This window comes from Homarus americanus, unplaced genomic scaffold, assembly GCF_018991925.1.
Source record: "Homarus americanus isolate GMGI-L3 unplaced genomic scaffold, GMGI_Hamer_2.0 scaffold42942, whole genome shotgun sequence".
Lineage (NCBI taxonomy): Eukaryota > Metazoa > Arthropoda > Malacostraca > Decapoda > Nephropidae > Homarus > Homarus americanus.
This window is the reverse complement of record NW_024750258.1, coordinates 70,001-96,862: the sequence shown is the minus strand read 5'-3', so window position 1 is coordinate 96,862 and position 26,862 is coordinate 70,001. Positions and strand designations below refer to the sequence as shown.

The 26,862-nt window shown below is 42.3% G+C and overlaps 1 protein-coding gene across 1 annotated transcript in view; it reads right to left on the bottom strand.

Moving 5' to 3' along the window:
• Positions 1-16,658: 16,658 nt before the first annotated feature.
• Positions 16,659-26,862, bottom strand: part of LOC121854019 (homeobox protein E60-like) — a 41,556-nt gene continuing 31,352 nt past the window's right edge. The window contains exons 2-4 of the mRNA XM_042348402.1: positions 18,967-19,105; positions 18,069-18,171; positions 16,659-17,547 (exon numbers count right to left, since the gene is read on the bottom strand). Of these exons, the coding sequence (XP_042204336.1) occupies positions 17,431-17,547; positions 18,069-18,171; positions 18,967-19,105 (359 nt within the window). The 3' untranslated portion in view covers positions 16,659-17,430. The remainder of the gene's footprint in view (positions 17,548-18,068; positions 18,172-18,966; positions 19,106-26,862) is intronic.

Sequence of the window (26,862 nt, the reverse complement as noted above, 5' to 3'; positions counted from 1 at the left end):
GGTCATATAAAACCTCCCGGTCATATAACACCTCCAAAGGTTTTGTTAATCCGTGTTATTTTGTTATTGATGTTAATTTATTTGTGTGGCAATATCTTTCTTCGTGTATTAATTTGTTCATTTAATTTGTTTATTAAAGTATAAATTTGTTTACTAAAGTGACTGTTTGTTTATCCATGAGTTAATTATAATACTCATATGCTAAGTTGTTTATTTGTATTTAAATATGTTTATTCCTGCATTAATTTGTCTACTCGCTTGTTAAATAATATGTTCATGTCTTAAATAAATAGTTTGTCCATGTTTACGTGTTAATTTCTTTATACTCTTGACTCCTTCTATACCTTTGTAGATATTTCACATCAATTAACATATTATTACATTTATTTCTTTTCTATCTTCTTGTATATTTATCATTTTTTTGTTTCTATTCCTATCTTCTCTGTGCTTGTTTCTGTCTGTCTGTCTGCTCGTTGTGTGTGTGTGTGTGTGTGTGTGTGTGTGTGTGTGTGTGTGTGTGTGTGTGTGTGTGTGTGTGTGTGTGTCAGTCATTATCCTAACACTATATCACTACTGAGAGGAGACCACAGGAAATTCGACGTAGTTATTAAGGTTAAATACTCAACTATGTACTGAGTGTTTAGCTGTGTAATGGTACACCACTCTGCCTCGTTAATGAATAGTCCCGGGTTACATTTCCGGCCGAGTGGGGGGTTCAGTTTATTCCTTGTACACTCGCCCGTTAACACTAGTCCTTGTTACTAGTCCTTGTACACTAGTCCTTGTACACTACCTTGCACACTAGTCCTGTACACTAGTCCTTGTACACTAGTCCTTGCACACTGTCCTTGCACACTAGTCCTTGTACACTAGTCCTGTACACTAGTAATGTTACTAGTCCTTGCACACTCAGTCCTTGTACACTAGTCCTTGCACACTAGTCCTTGTACACCGCAGTCCTTGTACACTAGTCCCTTGCACACTACGTCCTTGCACACTAGTCCTTGTACACTAGTCCTTGTACACTAGTCCTTGTACAATCAGTAATTGTTACTAGCCCTGACACTAGTCCTTGTACACTAGTCCTGTACACTAGTCCTTGTACACTAGTCCTTGTACACTAGTCCTTGTACACTAGTCCTTGTACACCAGTCCTGTACACCAGTCCTTGACACCGTTACTAGTCCTTGCACACTAGTCCTTGTACACTAGTCCTGTTCACTAGTCCTTGCACACCAGTCCTTGTACACTAGTCCTTGCACACTAGTCCTGCACACCAGTCCTTGCACACTAGTCCTTGTTCACTAGTCCTGCACACTAGTCCTTGCACACTAGCCTTGCACACTAGTCCTTGTACACCAGTCCTTGTACACTAGTCCTGTACACCTAGTCCTTGTACACTAGTCCTTGCACACTAGTCCTTGCACACTAGTCCTTGCACACTAGTCCTTGCACACTGTCCCAGCACTGTCCTTGTACACTCAGTCCTTGTACACTAGTCCTTGCACACTAGTCCTTGTACACTAGTCCTTGTACACTAGTCCCACACTAGTCCTTGTACACTAGTCCTTGTACACTAGTCCTTGCACACTAGTCCTTGCACACTAGTCCTTGTACACTAGTCCTTGTACACTAGTCCTGCACACTAGTCTGTAACTAGTCCTTGCACACTAGTCCTTGCAACAGTCTGTACACTAGTCCTGTACACTAGTCCTTGCACACTAGTCCTGCACACCAGTCCCTGTACACTAGTCCTGTACACCAGTCCTTGCACACTAGTCCTTGTTCACGTGTGTACACTAGTCCTTGTACACTAGTCCTTGCACACCAGTCCTTGTACACTAGTCCCTTGTACACTAGTCCTTGCACACTAGTCCTTGCACACTAGTCCTTGCACACCAGTCCTTGCACACTAGTCCTTGTTCACCAGTCCTGCACACTAGTCCTGTACACCAGTCCTTGCACACCAGTCCTTGTACACTAGTCCTTGCACACTAGTCCTTGTACACAGTCCTTGTACACTAGTCCACACAGTCCTGTACACTAGTCCTGTACACTAGTCCTTGCACACTAGTCCTTGCACACTAGTCCTTGTACACTAGTCCTTGTACACTAGTCCTTGCACACTAGTCCTTGCACACTAGTCCTGCACACTAGTCCTTGCACACTAGTCCTTGCACACTAGTCCTTGCACACTAGTCCTTGCACACTAGTCCTGCACACTAGTCCTTGTACACCAGTCCTTGCACACTAGTCCTTGTACACTAGTCCTTGCACACTAGTCCTTGTACACCAGTATGTTACCAGTCCTTGCACACTAGTCCTTGCACACCAGTCCTTGTACACCATCCTTGCACACTAGTCCCTGCACACTAGTCCTTGCACACTAGTCCTTGCACACCAGTAATTGACTAGTCCTGTACACTAGTCCTTGTACACTAGTAATTGCTACTAGTCCTTGTACACTAGTCCTTGTAAATTGCTTGTTACTAGTCCTGTACACTAGTCCTTGCACACTAGTCCTTGCACACCAGTCCTTGCACACTAGTCCTTGTACACTAGTCCTTGCACACTAGTAATTGTTACGAGTCCTTGTACACTAGTCCTGTACACCAGTCCTTGTACACTAGCAATTGTTACTAGTCCTTGTACACTAGTATTGTTACTAGTCCTTGTACACTAGTCCTTGCACACTAGTCCTTGTTCACTAGTCCTGTACACTAGTCCCTGTACACTAGTCCTTGTACACCAGTCCTGCACACTAGTCCTTGTACACTAGTCCTGCACACTAGTCCTTGTACACTAGTCCTTGTACAACCTGTCCTTGTACACTAGTCCTTGCACACTCAGTCCTGTACACTAGTCCTTGTACACTAGTCCTTGTACACTAGTCATTGTGCACTAGTAATTGCACACTAGTCTTGTACACTAGTAATTGTTACTAGTCCTTGCACACTAGTCCTTGTACACTAGTTCCTTGTACACTAGTAATTGTTACTAGTCCTGTACACTAGTAATTGTTACTAGTCCTTGCACACTAGTCCTTGCACACTAGTCCTTGTACACTAGTCCTTGTACACTAGTCCTGTACACTAGTCCTTGTACACTAGTACTGTTACTAGTCCTTGTACACCAGTAATTGTTACTAGTCCTTGTACACCAGTCCTGCACACTAGTCCTTGCACACTAGTCCTTGCACACCAGTCCTTGCACACCAGTCCTGTACACTAGTCCTTGTACACTAGTCCTTGTACACTAGTCCTTGTTCACCAGTCCTTGCACACTAGTCCTTGTACACTAGTCCTTGCACTAGTCCTTGTACACTAGTCCTTGCACACCAGTCCTGTTCACCAGTCCTTGCACACTAGTCCTTGCACACTGTCCGCCACTAGTCCTTGCACACTAGTCCTTGCACACTAGTCCTTGCACACTAGTCCTTGTACACTAGTCCTTGCACACTAGTCCTTACACTAGTCCTTGTTCACCAGTCCTGCACACTAGTCCTTGCACACCAGTCCTTGCACACTAGTCCTTGTACACTAGTCCTGTACACTAGTCCTGTTCACTCAGTCCTTGCACACTAGTCCTTGTACACCAGTCCTTGTACACTAGTCCTTGCACACTAGTCCTTGCACACCAGTCCTTGCACACTAGTCCTTGCACACTAGTCCTTGTACACTCAGTCCTGTTCACTAGTCCTGTTCACTAGTCCTTGCACACCAGTCCTGCACACTAGTCCTGTACACTAGTCCTTGCACACCAGTCCTTGCACACTAGTCCTTGCACACCAGTCCTTGCACACTAGTCCTGCACACTAGTCCTTGTACACTAGTCCTGTACACCAGTCCTTGCACACTAGTCCTTGTACACTAGTCCTTGTTCACTAGTCCTTGCACACTAGTCCTGTACACCAGTCCTTGCACACTAGTCCTTGCACACCAGTCCTTGTACACTAGTCCTTGTACACTAGTCCTGTTCACTAGTCCTGTTCACTAGTCCTTGTACACTCGCCCGTTAACACTAGTCCTTGTACACTAGTCCTTGTACACTAGTCCTTGTACACTAGTCCTTGTACACTAGTCCTTGTACACTAGTCCTTGTACACTAGTCCTTGTACACTAGTTCTTGTACACTAGTCCTTGTACACTAGTCCTTGTACACTAGTAATTGTTACTAGTCCTTGTACACTAGTCCTTGTTCACTAGTCCTTGCACACTAGTCCTTGTACACCAGTCCTTGTACACTAGTCCTTGTACACTAGTCCTTGTACACTAGTCCTTGTACACTAGTCCTTGTACACTAGTCCTTGTACACTAGTCCTTGTACACTAGTCCTTGCACACTAGTCCTTGTACACCAGTCCTTGTACACTAGTCCTTGTACACTAGTCCTTGCACACTAGTCCTTGTACACCAGTCCTTGTACACTAGTCCTTGCACACTAGTCCTTGTACACTAGTCCTTGTACACTAGTCCTTGTACACTAGTCCTTGTACACTAGTCCTTGTACACTAGTCCTTGTACACTAGTCCTTGTACACTAGTCCTTGTACACTAGCCTTTGTATATTTGTTCTTGTACACTATTCTTTGTACATTAGTCCACGTTCACTCGTCCTTGTACACTATTCTTTGTACACTGGCCCTTGTACACTAATCCTTGTTACTAGCCCGTGTACACCAATCCATGTACAATGGCCCTTCTACACCAGTCCTTTAACACTAATCCTTGTACAATAGTGCATGTACACTATTTCTTGTACACTGGCCCTACCCTGCCTCCCTCTACCATGGTGGATATATATATATATATATATATATATATATATATATATATATATATATATATATATATATATATATATATATATATATATATATATATATATATATATATTCAATTAGGGCGGGAGGGAGGAAGCACTGCCAGGAACATAACGTAATCCGTCAGGCTAGAGCTGGTAGACAGTATAATATCTCAAGGCTCCGCCACTCTCAGCAGTACTCCACTATTTATATCAACTTACGGTTCCGGGAAAGGGCGAACTTAGGTCATATTTATGGTCCCTTCTGTATTATTAAGATCAAAGCAAATTAAAATTAAATGAGAGGATCGAATTACATACGAGTTCAGTACATAGCCACTGTGTTACATATTATGTTGATAATTTATAGATGATTATTTTGAAGCCAAAATTTCACTTCCACAAGACGTAGTTATTGTAATGGTTACCGTTCGGTTGTGCTTAAGCATATCACAGGAAGTGACGTGTGTGTGTGTGTATATATATATATATATATATATATATATATATATATATATATATATATATATATATATATATATATATATATATATATATATATATATATATGTGTGTGTGTGTGTGTGTGTGTGTGTGTATAATGCATGACGTATGTTTATTCAGCCTCACAAGTTATTATTTACAATAGAGTGAATCAATTTAATTCATTGCAGTACAAAGAAGAGAAACTAATTAAGTGGATAATAATATAAGTGTTGAACATAACAGAGAGGCTTGGCCACAGTTGTCCCCCCCCCCCTTCAGTGTTCTGTGACTATATTTTGTTATCAATAATACTCAGAGTTATCGAGTTAACAAATCATTAATAGTAAATATAATAACATAATGAGGGGTGAGGAAGGACAGTATATTGTTGTGGATCATCCGGTCACTATCACCATAATTATACACCCGGATGGACGGAAAAAATTAGGAAGTTAGTGGAAGATTTTCTTATATATTTTATACTACAGCTTATTAAGGTATATATACTGGGTACTGTAGCGGTGCATCTGCAGGAGACGTTGATATATTGTTTAAGATCATCCGGTGATGATGTTGAAGACGTCAGTTAACGATAATGTCTAGGTGGAGAGTCGCTAATAGATTTTGATGTACATATAACATTTACGTCTCACTACTTACTTTAGACATCAAAACATAATACGAGTTGTTGAAATCAATATAATAAGATCATCCGGTGACAATTATTATAATTGTATACCTGAAACTACTTGAACAACCAGTAAATTTGTGATAGATATTAGTGTACTGTACCTGATGAGAGCCGAGAACACGTAGCCAGTCATCGCTGTCCTGCTGTTACCTAAGAAAAATTGACGTCGTCGCCCCTTTATTATTGGAACCTTGACACTGGCTTCTCGTCAGTTACATGAGGTGGACGGACAAGTCTTTAGAAATGAGCAAAATATTAGGGTATTACGTGATAAAAAGGGGTTTTAGTTGTAATATATCTATTTATCGTTGGCTTTATCTCGTCAGGTGATAGAGAAGAGCGCACAACTTTTCAGAAATGCATAATATATTTGAATATTTGGGGATAATGAACAAAATTGCTAGTTGTGAGGTATATTTATTTTTGAGTGTATTGCCTCTTGATGATTACAGTGGATTATATTACCTTACATAAAACGTGTGTGTGTGTGTAATAATAATAATAATAATAATTAACGGTTTATTGAAAAAATTCTGCAGCCCGAAGGCTGAAAATATACATTGGACATAAATGACTTATTACATACATTGGTGGTTTAACAAAAGCCTTCATTAGAGAAAGGTAAAGGAACTACAGTGAACATACAGATTAATGTAGGTGTCGAACAGCAAACTCGTAGTGTAGTAACTCCCTCCAAGATGGTGTTAGGAGGAACTCACGTGGTGTAGTAGTTCCCTCAGATGTTGTTATGAGGGACCTGGCGTGGTGTAGTAATTCCCTCGCTGATGGTGTTATGAGGGGCCTCACGTGGTGTAGTAATTCCCTCACAGATGGTGTTATGAGGGACCTCACGTGGTGTAGTAATTACCTCACAGATGGTGTTATGAGGGACCTCACGTGGTGTAGTAATTACCTCACAGATGGTGTTATGAGGGGCCTCACGTCACAGATGGTGTTATGAGGGGCCTCACGTGGTGTAGTAATTCCCTCACAGATGGTGTTATGAGGGGCCTGACGTGGTGTAGTAATTCCCTCACAGATGGTGTTATGAGGGACCTCACGTGGTGTAGTAATTCCCTCACAGATGGTGTGATGAGGGACTTGACGTGGTGTAGTAATTCCCTCACATATGGTGTTATGAGGGACATGTGGTGTAGTAATTCCCTCACAGATGGTGTTATATGAGTGAGGTTTGGTCCCAGGCCTTCCTATCGTAGACGGATTAACACATCGCTGGTTGTTGTTGGGTCTCTCGGGGGCTGTTATCACTGGGTACCTGGGACCTCACTGTGTGAAGGTTAACTTGGGTGCGACTGTTACTGTTGTGTTGTTCTCACTGACTTAAGCACTGTTCACCACTGTTCACCTCGGTTTAACACTGGTTCCGTTCCTTTCCTAAATGAAATTGTAACTTCTGGTGAGAACTTGTTGATATTCCGGTGGGGAGGAGGGTTCAGGGGAGGGGGTTGGTATGGGCCAACTTAACAGTTGACCTGGCTGCTCCGAGAAGAGCGCCAGGCACGTCTTGACCCTTCGGTGGTCAAGGATGTGTGTGTGTGTGTGTGTGTGTGTGTGTGTGTGTGTGTGTGTGTGTGTGTGTGTATTTGTGCCATCTACATATTACATCAACTGTCTGACAGGTATAAATACACACTGACATCACCACAACACTAACTAAAGTTTATTAAATTTCGACCTAAACTTCCAAGAAATACCAATATATTTTTTTATCCGTTCGTTATACTCGTAAGAAATAATCAATACTTACTTTATTTAACAACTATGAATTCAATATATTTCAACATGTTAAGTAAAATATTGATACATTCTTATTCACATTTTTTAACTTATTAAAACGCGTAATATAATTTTAAATATTTCTCAAATACTTTATGATTTTAATCGTTTTGTTTATTTTTATAGACTTTTGTTTTGATCTATTTCATATTTTTTTTTTTACATTTTCGATATACTTCAAACTTTAACCATTATTAAGTTTCACACTGTCAACAAACTTCTGACCGTCTTAACACCTGTCCATGTTCTCAGGATCTGTCACTATCTTGCTACTGTTTTTGCTGCGCTCCTTTGTTATGTAAATTTTTTATTTTTAGAATATGAAGAACTTAATCCAATAATCTGAGGGTATTATTATTATTATTATTATTATTATTATTATTATTATTATTATTATTATTATTATTATTATCACATTGGGATTTTCTTATATCTGCCTTCATTATAGGAATTTTTCAACTATTGATATTTTAGGATCATTTTCTTAATTAGTGAAGAGCCGGGATGTGACCCTCGACAATGAAGGTGTAAGATAGAAGAAGAATAATGAAAATAAATGATAAAATAAAAGAAGTAGAAGTAAAAGAAGAACAAGTAAGACCCAGTAATATTTAAGACACTTTCTGTTATCTATAATATTTTAGTGACTGTTTGTCTCTCTTGGTCACACCGACAAGACATATTAAGGGTCAAGAAAACTAAAGGATTATGGGAATAAGATCTATGGTATTTAATGTTTTTCTAGCTCCTGTTGGTTGACGGCCATGCTAGTAGTTAGTTATCCCAGGTTGTGTCTTGGAGTCAGTGATCTTAGTTATCTTAAGGGGAGGGGGTGGGGAGGGGGGGGTTAAAGTGTAGGGAGTAAATAAAACACAAGACGTCAAGTATTTACAGTTTATTTTATTTTTTTTTTCCAGCTGGGTTATGTTTGGCTGTGGGAGGGAGAGGTGTCAGTAATGTATGTATTAGAACCTCGTTTTTCTATACAAATATTGGAAATACTATTAGCACCGTATGTAACAGAGGGTGGTGTTAGGAAGGTCCGCACCGCACATTATGTAACAGAGGGTGGTGTTAGGAAGGTCCGCACCGCACAGTATGTAACAGAGGGTGGTGTTAGGAAGGTCCGCACTGCACATTATGTAACAGAGGGTGGTGTTAGGAAGGTCCGCAACTGCACAGTATGTAACAGAGGTGGTGTTAGGAAGGTCCACGCACATTATGTAACAGAGTTGGAAGGTCTGCACTGCACATTATGTAACAGAGGGTGGTGTAGGGAAGGTCCGCACCGCACAGTATGTAACAGAGGTAAGAGGAAGGTCTGCACCGCACAAATGTAACAGAGGGTGGTGTTAGGAAGGTCCGCACTGTATGTAACAGAGGTAGTGTTAGCAGGTAACAGAGGGTGTGTTAGAAGGTCCGCACCTCACATTATGTAACAGAGGTAGTGTTAGGAAGGTCCGCACCACGCATTTTATAACAGAGGGTGGGAAGGTTGCATTATGTAACAGAGAAGGTGCACATTATGTAACAGAGGGTGGTTAGGAAGGTCCCACTCATTTTATAACAGAGGGTGGTGTTAGGAAGGTCCGCACCGCACATTATGTTAGATAGGAAGGTAGGTAACAGGGTGGTGTTAGGGAAGGTCTCACCGCACATTATGTAACAGAGGGTGTGTAGGAAGGTCCGCAACGCACATTATGTAACAGAGGGGAAGGTCCCACCGCACATTATGTAACAGATAGGAAGGTCCGCACCGCACATTATGTAACAGAGGGTGGCGTTAGAAGGTCCGCACTGCACATTATGCAGAGGGTGGTTAGGTCCGCACTGCGTAACAGAGGTGGTGTTAGGAAGGTCCGCACCGCACGTTATGTAACAGAGGGTGGTGTTAGGAAGGTCCTCCTGCACATTATATAACAGAGGGTGGTGGAAGGTCCTCACCGCACATTATGTACAGAGGGTGTTAGGAAGGTCCTCACCGCACATTATGAAACAGAGGTGGTGTTAGGAAGGTCTGCAACGCACATTATGTAACAGAGGGTGGTGTTAGGAAGGTCTGTACCCTAACAAGAAGAAGAACGCCTGCACGATCACTCATCTGTGCCTGGTGTGTTCCTCCACCCATGATGTTTTTGAGGCTACGCCGGACGAGCGTTCGCCCGCCTTCTTTCGGCGTAAGAATTAATTTCACATCAGGGGATCAATCATGATACTGTGTGTGTGTGTGTGTGTGTGTGTGTGTGTGTGTGTGTGTGTGTGTGTGTGTGTGTGTGTGTGTGTGTGTGTGGAGCGTGTGTGTGAGCGTGTGTGTGTGTGTGTCTGTGTGTGTGTTAGTGTGTGTGTTTGTGTGAGTGTGTGTGTGTGTGTGTGTGTGTGTGTATGTGTGTGTGTGTGTGTGTGTGTGTGAGTGTGTGTGTGTGTGTGTGTGTGTGTGTGTGTGTGTGTGTGTGTGTGTGTGTGTGTGTGTGTGTGTGTGTGTGTGTGTGTGTGTGTGTGTGTGTGTGTGTGTGTGTGTGTGTGTGTGTGTGTGTGTGTGTGTGTGTGTGTGTGTGTGTGTGTGTGTGTGTGTGTGTGTGTGTGTGTGTGTGTGTGTGTGTGTGTAATAATAATGATAATAATTAACGGTTTATTAAAAAGTTCTGCAGCCCGAAGGCTGTAAATATACATTGGACATAAATGACTTATTACATACATTGGTGGTTTAACAAAGCCTTCATTAGAGAAAGGTAAAGGAACATACAGTGAACATACAGATTAATGTAGGTGTTGAACAGCAAACGTAGTAGTAACTCTCCCAGATGGTGTTAGAGACTCCCCAGATGGTGTTGGAGGGAGGCCTATGATGTGTTATGAGGAGCCCTCACAGATGGTGTATGAGGGCATCACGTGGTGTAGTAATTCCCTCACAGATGGTGTTAGAGGGACCTCACGTGGTGTAGTAGTTCCCCACAGATGGTGTTATGAAGGCCTGACGTGGTGTAGTAATTCCTCACAGATGGTGTTATGAGGGCTCACGGTGTAGTAATTCCTCACAGATGGTGTTATGAGGGCCTCACGTGGTGTAGTAACTATATATGGTATTCACCCTCACAGATGGTGTTATATGAGTGAGGTGTGGTCCCAGTCCTTCCTATCGTAGACGGATTAACACATCGCTGGTTGTTGTTGGGTCTCACGGGCCGTTATCACTGGGTACCAGGGACCTCACTGTGTGAAGGTTAAGTTGGGTACGACTGTTACTGTTGAGTTGTTCTCACTGACTTACGCACTGTTCACCACTGTTCACCTCTGTTTAACACTAGTTCCATTCCTTTCCTAAATGAAATTGCAACTTCTGGCGAGAACTTGTTGATATTCCGGTGGGGAGGAGGGTTCAGGGGAGGGGGTTGGTATGGGCCAACTTAACAGTTGACCTGGCTGCTCCGAGAGGAGCAACAGGGCACGTTCCTGACCCTCTGTGGTCGGCGATGTAGGTGTGTGTGTATGTGTGTGTGTGTGTGTGTGTGAGTGAGCAGAGTGCGTGTGTGCGTATGTGTGTGTGTGTGTGTGTGTGTGTGTGTGTGTGTGTGTGTGTGTGTGTAAAAGTATGTGTGTGTGTGTGTGTGCGTGTGTGTGTGTGTGTGTAATAATAATGATAATTAACGGTTTATTGAAAGAGCTTGGCAGCCAGTAGGCTGAAAATATACAGTTACATATTTGGGGAATGGGTTTCGAATTACAAATAATATACAAGTAACATAAGTGACACAAATAAGACATATAATAACTAGATGGGGAAAAGCTCAAACTACAGTTCATTTCAACATAGTGACAGTGCAAGGAGTAGTGTTTACTGGGAGTGAATACACTGGTTTATTTCAAGTTATTGATAATTTTTACAATGGTTGGGACTGGGCTGTTCTTATAGCGATCAGCCTGTGCACGTATGGGCTGGATGCGGTTGTGGTGTCGAAACAGCAATTCTCGGACTAGGGACCCAGTGGTAGTAGGGAGCCGGTGTCGAGGATGGTGTATGAAAGCTTACCAAATTTGGTGATGAGGTCGTGGTGATGGTCAGGAGAGCCTAAAAGGGTCAGTGTGTTGGAGCAGCTTGATATGTGTGAGTAGGAAGGAGAGAATAATTCATGCCCTCTTTGCACTTTTTCTAGGTGTTTACGTTGTGTGGCATTTAGGGAGTGAAGACCAGGGGAGTGGCATTGGTGAGTTTGGTAAGTATGAAGTGTGTGTGTGTGTGTGTGTGTGTGTGTGTGTGTGTGTGTGTGTGTGTGTGTGTGTGTGTGTGTGTGTGTGTGTGTGTGTGTGTGTGTGTGTGTGTGTGTGTGTGTGTGAGTGTGTGTGTGTGTGTGTGTGTGTCATACCAACTTTGAACCTCGATGGGAACTTTTCACTTATGCCTTTGTTTCCTGGAAGTATTATTATATTTCTTATAAACCGTTAATAAAAATTTTTATTAATATAATTTTATTGTTTTTTAAATTTTTGTATATAGATAAATATATACAATTTTCTCTTTATTATAAACAAATAATATATAATACAGATTACTACAGCGGAAGAACATTAAATGAATCAGAGGAAATTAATAGCTTCTTATATAGTATTAGATGAATGACAATTATGACAAATCTTAAATATATTACCTAATTATGTAATATTAATGAGAGGAAGGAATTACAATACTTAACATGGAGATAGAGACGTGTTTACTGTAGCTTCGTCCGATATATATAAGGAAACTGACCTTTAAGCAGAGTATTCCATGGTATCAAATTACCATATGTTACCCAGTTACAGTGTCCTCGGGGGCGACATACACACACACACTGTCTCTCTCAATACAATTAAAATAGTTATATAATTCAGAGTAAAGGAACTGCTATAGTGTTTTGGGGCAGCTAATCTTATTGTTAGAATGCCTCTCGGTGTAAAGGGTTGGCCCATAAACATAGCCAGAGATTAGAAATTGAAGGCAGGTCCTATATTCGGGAAAATAAATATAAAATAAAAATGTCCAATGATTTTTATTGGTGTTAATTACTGGAGACATTTAAAGGACAGACCGTAGCATCATCATCAATCATCATCATCATCATCATCATCATCAAGAGACATTTAAACACCACGACCTGTAGAGTTCATCACTAGTTTAAATGCCAGATAGAAAAGAAGACCCCAAAAGTGGCATCTAAATTAGGCAACAACAAGGTAAAGAGGAACACATATGGCTATTAATGCCTCTTGTCTCTCACTTGTAAACAGTCTGAGATACCTTAGAGCCATAGAGTCTACTTAATAATGTCTTGCCAATATGAAAATAGACCTAATTGGCCATTAGGATTAGCATAGTATATCTCCAAATATCTCTTGTGTTTTCTGTTATCTAACGAATGCCCTCAGCAGTACGATAATACTTCCCGACATTATCTTATCCTCATAAAAACCTCGCTGCCAGGCACACGACCAGCAAGATTTATCCTTTCAGAAACAAAATCTTACGGGCAATGTAAGATCAGAGGATACTCATACTACATATATTTATAACAAAGACGGTAAAAAGGACTGTAACTTATTAATTAGTCATTTTGAGTTAATTACATCATATTCATACACTCGTATCACAGGTTTTGGGGCTCCGTTAAATACTTTATAAAATGATACGCGAAGGAGAGAAGAAAAAAAAATTGACGATCATACATACATTCACGCCATATATTTATATATATATATGTATAATTAATTACAAAGTTTCGTAGTTCCTCCCTATAGCCATCTCTTATGACCCTCCTCCTAGACAGTTTGTGATTGGCGTAGAGGAGTCATAACAGAGACCTACTACAGTTAACACGAGGCTTTTTTCTTTACCTTTGTATTTACAGGAGACCTTGATAATATCACTAATGCTATTCCACCTGTGAAATTTAAACTCAATACCAAATTAATTTACTTAACAAAAATATCACCTGGGTTAAGGAGATATTATACAGGTAGATCCAAGTCAATGTGGATTTTAGAATTTTGTTTAAGGGTTATTTATATCACACGGTCTACTCTTAACACTCATGAGTTATATTAATGCCTTGAGACACTATTAACGTCTCCTGTACACATGTAAACCTTTAAAAAACATCGAGTCAATTTTAAACCTCTGAAATGACCCTTTAAAAGCATCTACTAGTCGCAAGGGAACCAAGAATGGGTTTACCAAGATAATTTATTGAATGAAAACCAAAATCATAACAAATTGTAAGATTCTACACTATTTTGTTGGTGTGATAGTTGAGTGTATATTAATCTTCCCTAATCACATATAATCCTGTTTCGATAATCCCAATCTTGGATGAGTGAGAAACCAATCACCTTGACTTTTGTTGTATTAAATTTCATCACGTAAATCCTAGAAATCTTATAACAGACCATAAGGATATTAACCCTTGGATTCTCTACTCAAGAATCCCTTCCTGATCTCATATGACCAAATGGCTGGATAAATAAATACAGGCTACCTGAACCCTGGATAAACCAGTAATAAACATCTACCTATACCGACCTTATCCAAGTTACCAGCTGGTCTTCTTGACTCTGGATAGCTAAATTTAGTATTCCTATAATGAGGTTGATGACGGATATATCCAGAGTGACCTTGGATAACACATCAGTTGCCTATCTAGAGACAAGATAAGAACGATGGATGATTTTGTATAGAGAAGGATATATGTACTACCTAGAAGGAGCTGTCAATGACTCTCCATCTTAGTATATCGATGGATTTATCTCATAAGATCCTGGATAACATGCCCTAGGATACCTGAACCTATATAACTAGCACCTGAATACCTGGATATTTAAGAATCTGAATACCTGGGCAGACTCACCAACTCCACAACCTGACGATGGGTAAAAGTATTAGGAAACTGGGATAACTTTAGGTAACCCATTACTTTAGCCACCTGGACCCTGGAGCTAATGAAGGATACGTCTAGGATAATCTTGGATAAAGGGAGGAACTGGCACAAACAAAATAAGAAGACACCTGAGACTGATGACAGGGGGAGGGGGAGATGGGGTTGGAGGAGGAGATGGGAGTGGGAGGGTTCTTGCCATGATTGGGTTGGGGAAGATGGAGGGAGGGTAAGTGGGTCGTTTGGAGGGGGTGTGGGAGTGGTCACCATGGAAGGGTGGGGAGATATGGAAGAGGTGGGAGGGAGGCCATGATATAGGGAAGGGGGGGAGGAGGAGGGAGTGGCGACCCCTCTTATATAAATACACATAAATTATACTAAAAAAAGAACGTGGCAATGTACAAGAAGACTCGTTCACACTGGTTGAGAACGTAGTCGTGGTAGGTTAGCAGCGGCGGCGTTCCTGGGATGAGTTGCTTCCGGAGAGTTTGAGGTGGCGTTCACAAATCGTCCTGGAACGTGAGAGGTTACGTGCCCGTAATATTCGGGAACGTAAGATATGAGTTCCCATTTTCAGAGGAGAATATTTAGTTAAGGATTTCATAATTATTCGAGAACGTGTAAGTTACGTATCCATTTCTTTCTTATTCGGGGGGGGAAAGATCGATTGCTTTCCAAGGTGCTCGAGAACGTGACACTAGACGTTCCCGGCGTTCAAGAGCAAGAGTTTGTAGAACGTCCTGTTGCTTAGTTGATCAACACTGATGACGTCACGCCAAGAGCTGTAGACAAAAAAGTATACTCAATCAATTTCTCTCGTTTCTACTCTTTTCTCTCCTCTATTTCTCTAATGACTATGACTATCACACATTCTCTCTCTCTCTCTCTCTCTCTCTCTCTCTCTCTCTCTCTCTCTCTCTCTCTAGAGAACTGAATTGTGACCATCATTAATTCTTTCGTCCTCTCTCTCTCTCTCTCTCTCTCTCTCTCTCTCTCTCTCTCTCTCTCTCTCTCTCTCTCTCTCTCTCTCTCTCTCTCTCTCTCTCTCTCTCTCTCTCTCTCTTCCATGGCAGGGAGAGAAGACTTTAATCCACTATCTCAATGTCCCTCTCTCTCCCTTTAGCTCCTTCTCTCTCTCTGTGTCTCTCAGTCTTTCTCTCTCTCTCTCTCTCTCAACAAAAGAGTCTGTTTTTGGCATGTATAGAGAGAAGATCATTATTATCACACTTCCTTACTCTCCTTTTCTATGATTATTCACGATTTCTCCTCCTCCTCCTGTTCTTCCTTCATAGTGTTGTTATGTAATACCACTATGCATGCATATTTGTATAAACATTTTCAAACACCTTTTTTTTCTTCTTCCATAGACCACAAACTACTACAAGACACTAATCTTTCATTATCTTCTATTTACTGAGTTTTTATCGTTTTGTTTCTCGTCTTAAATTTGTTTCCAAGATTGTAAAAAAAAAATATATATATTCTTTGGTTCTCCTCTGGCCATCAATATTTTTATTTCTTTTTATTTAATTCCTTTGTGATTTTTTATTTTGTTTATATATCGTTATAAACATTATCTTTCCTCCCCCTCAACCACTCCTCCTGGATGTTCGTAAGTAGAAAGTAATGTCCGTAATGAGAATGATGTTCGTAAGGAGAAAGTAATGTTCGTAATGAGAATGATGTTCGTAAGTAGAAAGTAATGTCCGTAATGAGAATGATGTTCGTAAATAGAAAGTAATGTTCGTAATGAGAATGATGTTCGTAAATAGAAAGTAATGTCCTGAACTGAAAAATTGTGTCTGTAACTGTTAAGAATATGTTAAGAGTTCTTGACAGTGATGACCGTAACTGGGAAGGTGTGTACATAACTTAAGTGTCTGTTAAAGGTCTGGGAAAATGGTGTCAGTGATGTCTGTGATTGGAAACTGACGTCAGTAAACAAGGTGCCCCTACACCGTGTCTCTGGGGGAGAGTGAGGGGTAGTGGGGAAGGGTCAGTGGAGAAGAGTAAAGGGTAGTGAGGGGGGTACGTGGAGGAGAGTGAGGGGTCGTAAGGGGGTGTATGATACCCGTGGATGATGAGAGACGTGTACCACTGTTCACGTCTCGTCGTCCATTATATCATCCATAGTCCAGTGTCCACCTGGATGATTGAGCAGACCCAAGTTTGTGTTCTCCATGTTGAAAAGGAAACAACACAATAATGGGAGGTCCGGGCTGCCGAGTGTTGTTTTCCCTAGCGATGGATGGTGTGAGTTGATAGGGTCGAATCGTCCTTTTCTTGGATATAAAATAGTTTGTATTTGTAAGATCCAAGCGCGATGATTCGTTTATTTGTTCTTGAATTAGAGGCTTTACCCTCGCCTCTTGAGCTGGTTGATGTGTTCTTCACGTATCGTAAGCGACTGTCTGGAGGTGGTGGGGGTCAGCGGTCACAGTGGTAGTTGTGGTGGTGCTCGCTGATGCCTCCGTAGAACGAAGATCCTATTACGGAAGGCGACTTGGCGGAGGAGGTTATGGGCGTGGTGATCGCCTCGCCAGGAGAGTAATAACATGAAGTGTAGTTCTTGCGTCAGCAATTGTAGTGGTGGTAGTTATGGTAGTGTTAGGGGTGGAAGGTCTCGTCGCCGCCTCCGTAAAGCGAGGAGATCCCACGGAAGGGGACTACTCAGAGGTGACACAGGAGCGTCAGCGATCCTGGTGGTGGTGGTGGTGGAGGGGGTCGCCGCCACCGCCGCCGTAGAGCGAGGATCATACAGGAGGAAGGAGTTTGTCCTCGTCCTCCTCACGGATGGGTATGGTGGAGTGGTTGTAGAGGCCTTGAGCCATCAGCTGCAGTGCCAGCGGGTTGGCTTGACCCTTCGCCTGCTGGGAGAGGGTCATAAACTTGATCAGAGGTAGGCATGAGGCCTACTGACTACTGACAATGGTAATGGTGTATGGGTCGAGAGATTCAACACGCCAGGCAAGCGGCTCTCATCACTCTAGTGCTGGCTCAGGTCCTCACTCTCAGAGACTCGTACACTAAACACTTTCCCCCATAAGACAAACATTCAGTTACGGTAAAGTCTCAGGACAAGACGCCTTATTGTGGCTGTCATCATCTTTCTGTCAACATAAGTCAGGGGAAAGATCTAACATACGAATCTCTCAGCGTCAGAACTCTATGGCAAAATGTTCATATGAATGGCAATTTGAGTAAGCAAACACTTATATGGATTTGTTCACCTTAAGAAGAAAAATTAACCCTTAAACCAACACCGAAGAAAAGAATCCATCAATTCCATATAAATATCAAAACTGCTTTTATTTATACATCAAAAATGCCTCTGGATATAAACAGAAAACCAAAAAAATTGACAGACAAAAAATCACAAACGAGATTTCACCTTTTTTATCTTGGCGCGTTTGTTCTGGAACCAAATCTTGATCTGGCTTTCGTTGAGTCCGAGATCCCTGGCCAGGTCCTGCCGCCGCTTCTCCGTCAGGTACCTGTAGGAGGGAGTTATAACCTCAGCAACACAACCACCTCTCCCCGCCTCCCTTACAACTAATATCTAGACTATCAGATCACGAAACTTTTTTGTATATATATTTTTTTATTATTTATTTATCAAGGTAGTTTTAACACAAGCTTTTACTGTACAAACTCAACAAACTGACTCTATATTATACACTTTACGACTCCTTAAAACCTTTGCTATACAGCGTCGACACACAAAGCTTCTACAATCTACATACGACTAATTATTCATACATCCTACGCGTATAAAGACTATTTTATGGTATAACTCCTTCATACTCCGAACATGTTATATACATTTCCCTCCCACGGCGTACAGTATATTGTCATCAACAGTCCTCACTTACATTTTGAAATATATAACCTAACCTAACCAAACCACCTGCCAGAAAGACAATCCCAAGGCTTCTATCCTGTCTATATCCTGCTTTAAAATCATCCTGAAATAAAGGAGTTGTGCCTGAGGGAGAGGTAAATATCCTTATTCTAACAGGAATGAATCCAACTAACTCGATAGTCTCATAAGGGAATTTAGGAACGTGCATACTGCCTCTCTCTCTCTCTCTCTCTCTCTCTCTCTCTCTCTCTCTCTCTCTCTCTCTCTCTCTCTCTCTCTCTCTGTTCCTTCCACCCTTCCCTCCTTCCTTATACCTTCCATTTTCCACCTCTTCTTTTCTTCAATCCTTATGTCGTTCCTTTCTTCCTTCCCTACCCCAGTCCCTTCCTCCCTCCTTCTTTCCCTCCCTCCTTCCTTCCTTCCTTACCTATTCTCCTGGAACTCCTTCTTGAGTCTGGCCAGCTGGTCAGAGGTGAAGGCCGTCCTGGGCCGCTTCTCGTCCTTCTTATCTCTCTTCTTGATGCGCCTCGTCCTGGGACCTGTGGGAGAACCAAAGAGAACCAGAGGTCAGGTCTGAGAGAACCATTGGGAGAACCAAGTCGGGTAATCTATCTAGGCTAACTGGAGAGAACTAGGTCAGGTTTGTATGGAGAATGAACAGGGAGATCTTATATATATATGAAATCATGGGAAAGAACGATACCAGGGAGAACTGAGTCACTTCTCTGGCTGGAAGAACCAAAGAGAACCAGATTAATTGTTTTCCTTTTCTAGATGTGGATAGTGACTTCCGTGAGGGAGATAATAACATGTGTAACACCTGTTCTACTCCCCCCACACACACACACACACACACACACACACACTGGTGAAGAGATAACCTCCATCAAAATAATTACTACACTAACAACTCCATAAAAACAACACGGTAATACAATAAGTTCGTAAGATAACAACATTTATTTTTTTTATAGAGAAAATTAATTCTTGAGTGTGTGTAAAAAAGATCACTTAAGATTAACTCTCCATAAGGCTAGCGGCGGTAAGACAGTGCTCCAACTAGGTTCTCTCCGACCCTGTGAGGAAGAGCAGCCGAAAAACAAAGATCTTAATATATTTAAAAAAGTAATTAAAAATAATATATGGTCATTAACTGATACTTATCATAGTCCAAGTTATCACTGTTACAACACTTGAGAGAGAAAGAGAGATATTGGCATAAACTTACATTCATTTATATACACAAACTAAGTATATACATTTTCTTCGTCTCATCTTGTTCACCAGTATGACGTAATCTTTATATATCATAAATATGGGTTATTACTACACTAATGACCATTATTAGTTGGGTCATACATCTCCATTGGCTTGATCAAGTGATTGTCCCCAGCACTAACTATAACCCAACGAGCCTCATACGTCTCCAAGCTGATTGGCTGAGGATCAAGGTGGCTGTTGTTATGTGAGGTGACTTGTACAGCAAGACAGTGTTTATCTAGGGTCTGGCTACACTGTCTTCCCTACTGTGTGTGTGTGTGTGTGTGTGTGTGTGTGTGTGTGTGTGTGTGTGTGTGTGTGTGTGTGTGTGTGTGTGTGTGTGTGTGTGTGTGTGTGTGTGTGTGTGTGTGTTTTATCATCGCCATCCTCAGTCATCGCCACCAGTCATCACCACCACCACTGGTCGTCACTACCACCAGTCATCATCTCCACCAATCATCATTTCCAGTCATCATCTCTACCAGTCATCACTACCACCAGTCATCATTACCAATCATTATCTCTACCAGTCATCACCACTACCATTCATAACAACCACCACCAGTCATCATCACCATCAGTCATCATCATCAGTCATCATCATCACTATGTATTGGACTCTGAACCCATTCGCTATACTGCATGTGTGTATGTGTGTATTAGATATACACAAAATCTGTCTCCCTGTCTATCTATCAAACGATCTAACTGTCAGTCTGTTTATCTAACACTCCAACTGTTTTACTGTCAATCAAAACTCTCGATCTATCACTGTCTATCTGTCTAATCCTTCACCACACTCATCTATCTTCTCCCACTCCACCTAGAGACAGATGCTGCCTCTTCTACCAACATCATGAGCGATAGATACCCTCCCCCACCCCCCCTGTTATCATTTACATCTGTGGTAGTGTGATCAAGATAACACCGGCCCGGCTGTCACCACCCACGGGGCCTCAGGTTATCCCTCCTCTGCATCTCAACCCGACAGTATTTATTATTTCCGGTTTATGGTAATGAGGTTATTCATTATCTAACGCTGTGGAGGGTCGATGTATCTCTCACACCATCATGCGGTGTGGTGTGGTGTGGTGGGCAGGTGTGGTAGTGGAAGGTGTGATAGTAGTGGTGGGTGTGGTGTGGTATGAGTGATGTGGTGGACAGGTGTGGTGTGGTGTGGTGTGGTGTGGTGTGTGGTGATGTGGTGGACAGGTGTGGTGGTGTGGTGTGGTGTGGTGTGTGTGGTGGTGTGGTGGACGGGTGTGTGGTGTGGTGTGTGGTTGGTGGTGTGGTGGACGGGTGTGGTGGTGTGGTTGTGGTGTGTGGTGGTTGTGGGTGTGGTGGTGTGGTGTGGTGTGGTGTGGTGTGGTGGTGTGGTGGACAGGTGTGGTGGTGTGGTTGTGGGCGGGTGTGGTGGTGTGTGGTGCGGTGTGGTGGTGGTGTGGTGTGGTGTGGTGTGGTGTGTGGTGATGTGGTGGACAGGTGTGGTAGTGTGGTGTGGTGTGGTGTGGTAGTGATGTGGTGGACAGGTGTGGTGGTGTGGTGTGGTGTGGTAGTGATGCGGTGGGCAGGTGTGGTAGTGTGGTGTGGTGTGGTAGTGACGTGGTGGACAGGTGTGGTAGTGTGGTGTGGTGTGGTGTGGTGTGGTAGTGATGTGGTGGACAGGTGTGGTAGTGTGGTGATAATTTATTTCTTTTTAGTTTTGCCACTTACAGCGGCTAGTTTACTGTGCACCCCATACTAATCCTGTGAGAGGTAGCGCAAAAGGATTACAGCGTAGAGTTCACTAACCGCAGTGGTCAGGATATTGTGGCATTGAATGTTACAGAGTATTTCAAATAAATTCTTTGTTTAGTTCTATACATAGCGGGTAATTTATTTGCAACTGCGTGAGGACAGGAGTGTGAGGCAGTATGTCTGGCCTCACACTTTGTTATTCACATTTACGTGAGAAGTATTCAAGCACATTGTGTGTTTAGTTCCATACAGGGGAACTGGTATAGCTACTGAGTGCAAAAAAGTGGCTACAATCTTATTATGTCGGCTATCTTGCCATTAGAGATGAAATGTTGTGCCATTTCACACACAGTGTGCTTGGACCTGTCCCTAAAAGGTTCTATCTTCACACAGTCGAGGACGTAGTGTTCAAGTGTGTGGCCATATGTCTGGCCACACACTTTACATTTAGTTTTGTTCACATCTGCTTGAGGGACATACTGCCAGAGGTACTTACATCCTAACCTTAGTCTAGCTGTTACAACTTTTTGTAATCTAGTGATCTTGCTACTTGCTCCGTATACCTGTTTCACTTGATACATCTCATTATGGTAAACGGTGGATTGACTAGTGCCTGTTTGCACTTGTCTGCTTGCGTCAAATTCATTAATAAGTTCCTAAGGGTTCTTTTTGACAGACCGTGAGTTTGGCGATGATATCAACTCTGTCATGTTCTTTAAGGCCAATGTGTGAGGGGATCCACAACAGTTTGACCTTGACACCCCGGTCAACAAGGTACGCGTATTTGTGTCTGGCTTCAGAGACAAGAGCGTGGCAACTTAAGTTGAGGATAGAGAGTCAGTGATGATGAGATTGTCAGTGACAGTAGTTTCGATAAATTTAATGACTGAGTATGGCAACTCATTCAGATTGTAGAGGGGATTACAAGTTGTTAATTCTAACTCCTTTCTCAATTGTATTAAGTCACAACTATAGCATTTCCAGCCCTCCCACAGGCGGTGTTAAGAGATCCATCAGTGTAGATGGTCTGTGTGATATTATCATCAGTCTGTAGAGTGTGTATGTGTTCAAGAGCTCTCACTTTGGCAGTGTGTTGGAGATAAATACTTTGTATAATTAATCTTTTAGGCGGATACGTCGGTATTGTGATATAGAAGAGAACTGTCCGCCAGGGTGGCAGGAAGCGCTGTTGTGTCTCAACTTTGTACAGGTGGTCTAGTCCAAACATCTTCATTTGTGGACAGGTGTGGTAGTGTGGTGTGGTGGACAAGTGTGGTAGGGTGGTGTGGTGGACAGGTGTGGTAGTGTGGTGTGGTGGACAGGTGTGGTAGTGTGGTGTGATGGACAGGTGTGGTTGTGTGGTAGTGTGGTGTGGTGGACAGGTGTGGTAGTGTGGTGTGGTGTGACAGGTGGGTTTGTGTGGTGTGTGGTACAGGTGGGTGGTGTGGTGTGGTGGACAAGTGTGGTAGGGTGGTGTGGTGGACAGGTGTGGTAGTGTGGTGTGGTGGACAGGTGTGGTAGTGTGGTGGTGGACACAGGTGGATGGACAGGTGTGGTTGTGTGTGGACAGGTGTGGTGTGGGTAGGACAGGTGTGGTGTGTGGTGTGATGGACAGGTGTGGTTGTGTGGTGTGTGGTGTGGTGGACAGGTGTGTGTTGTGTGGTAGTGTGGTGTGGTGGACAGGTGTGGTAGTGTGGTGTGATGGACAGGTGTGGTTGTGTGGTAGTGTGGTGTGGTGGACAGGTGAGGTTGTGTGGTAATGTGGTGTGGTGGACAGGTGTGGTAGTGTGGTGTGGTGGACAGGTGTGGTAGTGTGGTGTGGTGGACAGGTGTGGAAGTGTGGTGGGGTGTGATGACGGTGATGGCACTGGTGGAAGTGAGGAGAAGAAGGAGGGAGAATGGTGGCAGCAGGTGTTGTTGTGATGGATGGTAACAGCGATGATGGCGGTAGTAATGAAAGAAGGTGGATGTATTCTACTGTACACATATATACGTATACATATCTTACTATTGATACATATATAGTTAGTTATTTAGTTAATATATTGACAAAAGAATCATTCATTAGAAATAACAAAATACGTGATATGACCAAATACATTATTTGAGTCAATGTTAATTTTATCCTAATAATTATACAACTACAATACTGATGAAGGCTATATCGCATATTATTTACATATATATACATCAAGAATACAGTAAATCCTTCGCTATACTAATATTCACCTCGTATTTTACTTCTTCGCTATATTCTACATACATACATACATACATACATACATACATACATACATACATACATACATGCATACATACATGCATACATACATACATGCATACTACAATCAGCTGTCATAACTCTCCCAATTCCGGCGGCAGAACGGAACTTAATTCATTATTAGAATACAGGAAACGCGAATCGCTCCTAAATGTCACCTGAGAATAGTGACTCTGAATGGTGTACCGGGGTGCTGCTCGTGGGTGGGATGACATGAATGAGTCTACCTACGTGGTTTATGAGGGAGATGTGGCCATAACGTTGGTAAAGAGACTCAATCGTTGGCAGGCGGCGCGGAACACAAGGAGCGGAGGGAGGAACAGTAGCGGTAGAGCCCAGAAGCGGCGGAAGCAAACACCTGTCACTCAGTAGGTGGTATTGGGAGTAAGCTAATTGAGGTTTGAAATAAGTTTAAAGGTTATTTTGTGGTGGGAAGTAATTACACACACACACACACACACACACACACACACACACACACACACACACCAGTATAATCCGGATGGTCTTAATATTATTCGCTTTTATCCGGGTTATAAGTCTTGACCTTAATTGTTCAGGTTGTTGGTGTAAATACTGTGTTAATTTAAGTGATAAATAAATGTAACGTTCAAACATCCTGATGCTGTTATGACCAGACCCAACAATGACAATAGAGATAATATTTACACATCCTCCGATAAAGTAACGTCTCTTTTGTCATTTAATTGGATCATTTACTTATTAATTTATTTATTTATTATGCATAAGAGCCTCTTCCTGTTCTCATCATCCTTCCTCTTTGCGGTCACTGCTACTGGGTTACGCCGGGATGACGGTAGTTGTTCAAGCGTTGGCCAGAGGACCCGATGATGATCTTAACTATTGTCAGATGTTCAAGGATGGAACCCAGTCTCCCGGGAATCAAACCCAGGGCCTCTCACTTATGATACTAAAACCTTACCACTGAGCTATGGAATCAGTTTGTTGTATATATATAAAGGAGGGAGGAGAGATATTAATTCAGTGGCGGTGTGCGTGAATGGGTGGACAGCATGGCGCCTTGTTATATAAAAGAAGTCACCCAAGAGAACAAATGAAAGTGATTGATGGGAGAACATGAACTTATATTTATAGTATATATATATAGTGTGTGTATGTGTGTGTGTCTGTGTGTCTGTGTGTGTGTGTGTGTGTGTGTGTGTGTGTGTGTGTGTGTGTGTGTGTGTGTGTGTGTGTGTGTGTGTGTGTGTGTGTGTGTGTGTGTGTGTGTGTGTGTGTGTGTGTGTGTTTTCTTAAGTTTTACAAATTCAGAAACAACTTGTCCACAAGAACAATCACAGACACAGTCATCTGAAAATGATAAGAGCCAACAAGATATTGAATCCCCGGAACCGCTTATATGCAAAGTTTATTACAGCAAATGTTCAAACTATTAATTTTTTTGGGCGAGTGGTGATGTGTTACAGAGGTGGCGTGATCACCGGAGCGTTAGGGGAGAGAATACCTCTTGGTCCACAGTATAATAATAAGTGCAGGAAACAGCTTATTTTATTACCAGATACTTATCTATTCCGCATGTAAATTATTTTGCATTTGCAGCATATTATGACCCGGGAACTGACAAGACTTGTTAAGTGACGTGGGGGAGGAGGAGGGAGTTGAGGAGATTGTGGAGAACGAATTTTGATAAAACTCTGCTATTAATCACCAAAAGGATAATTAGCATAAGTAATGAAGACATTATGCAAAAAGACGCGGCAGTGTCCCCAGGGTGACGGCTGGTCTCCTCTAGTGGTCCCTGATCTGTGTGGGGCGTTAAGGCTCTTCTATAGTGTGGAGGATTACTTACTACTGTTATATGCGGAGAAAGAGGGAGAGTGAGACGATGGCCAGGCTTGATGAGTGGGTGTCTTAGGGGACATGAACGGGATGATAGACAGAATGAGTGAATATTATAGAGGTACAGAGACGAACTAACGTACACAAACACGACACAGGAAAACAAACAACCTTAGCAAGGTCGCCCTCGTCCTACACATATACACACCACTCGTCTTCTCCACTGTTTGAGAGTTGATGGAAAATTCCCACCCACACACTCACACAGCCACACACCCACACCCTCACCTGTCCGTCATCAGTCCCGCCAGTGTTTGTGTGAGAGCAAATAACAAGAAGTCATTATCATCTCGACGAACATGACAGCTGTGAGTGACAGGTCAAGTGCAGTGGCGAAAGTGAATGAGAGAGAGAGGGACGCTGGCCAAGGTATAGCGGCGGTGTGGGTGGTGTTGACGTCCTAACAATAATATAACAAAAGCTTCTCTTATAATTGAAGCATTGGAAGCCTTTTAGATGAGTTGCTGTGCCATAAAGAAATGCATTTAGAACCTTCTGTAAATTCTTGGATCCCTTTTAGGTAAGGTGTTGGGCCGTAAGGGATATATATTTTGAATCTATTATGAATTAATCCCGGCTTCAGTTGATATTGTAGATGGGCAACGTGTTAAGTTTTGAGGACAAGAACGAGGAGAAGGTGGTTTCGTGAGCATTGTATTTTACGAGATACTGTACTCAAGTAACAATTTTTACAACGTAGATGTGGAAGACGGAGCATTTAGTAGAGTTTCCCATTCATGCTGCCCTCATTTTCTGTTGCTACACATCCCCTTCTCCCAGGACTGAAGTTAGTTCCTTTGACGCAGTTCCGTACTATTTATTACTTGTTCCCACTTCCCTATTATTAATTACTCCCAGTTCCCTTTTACTTCATAGTACTAGTTCCCTATTGTTACTTATTTCCAGTTCACGTATTGTTACTTAATGATTCTCAGTTCCTAGTTATCAGCTCTGAGTCGGGTGTTCGCTTAAGGTCAGGTTGTCAAGATGCGTCAAGCTGATGGAGTGGACTCAAGCTCTCCCTTGCTCGTGTAAACAAACGTTGGTTGTAATGGACTAATGGAAGAAACGTTTGTAAGTAAGAAGTTCGTCGTGTAGAAGCTGTAAGGGGCTGAATTTTGATGATTTAAGTGTTCTGATGACGTTTTGTATACATTCACATAG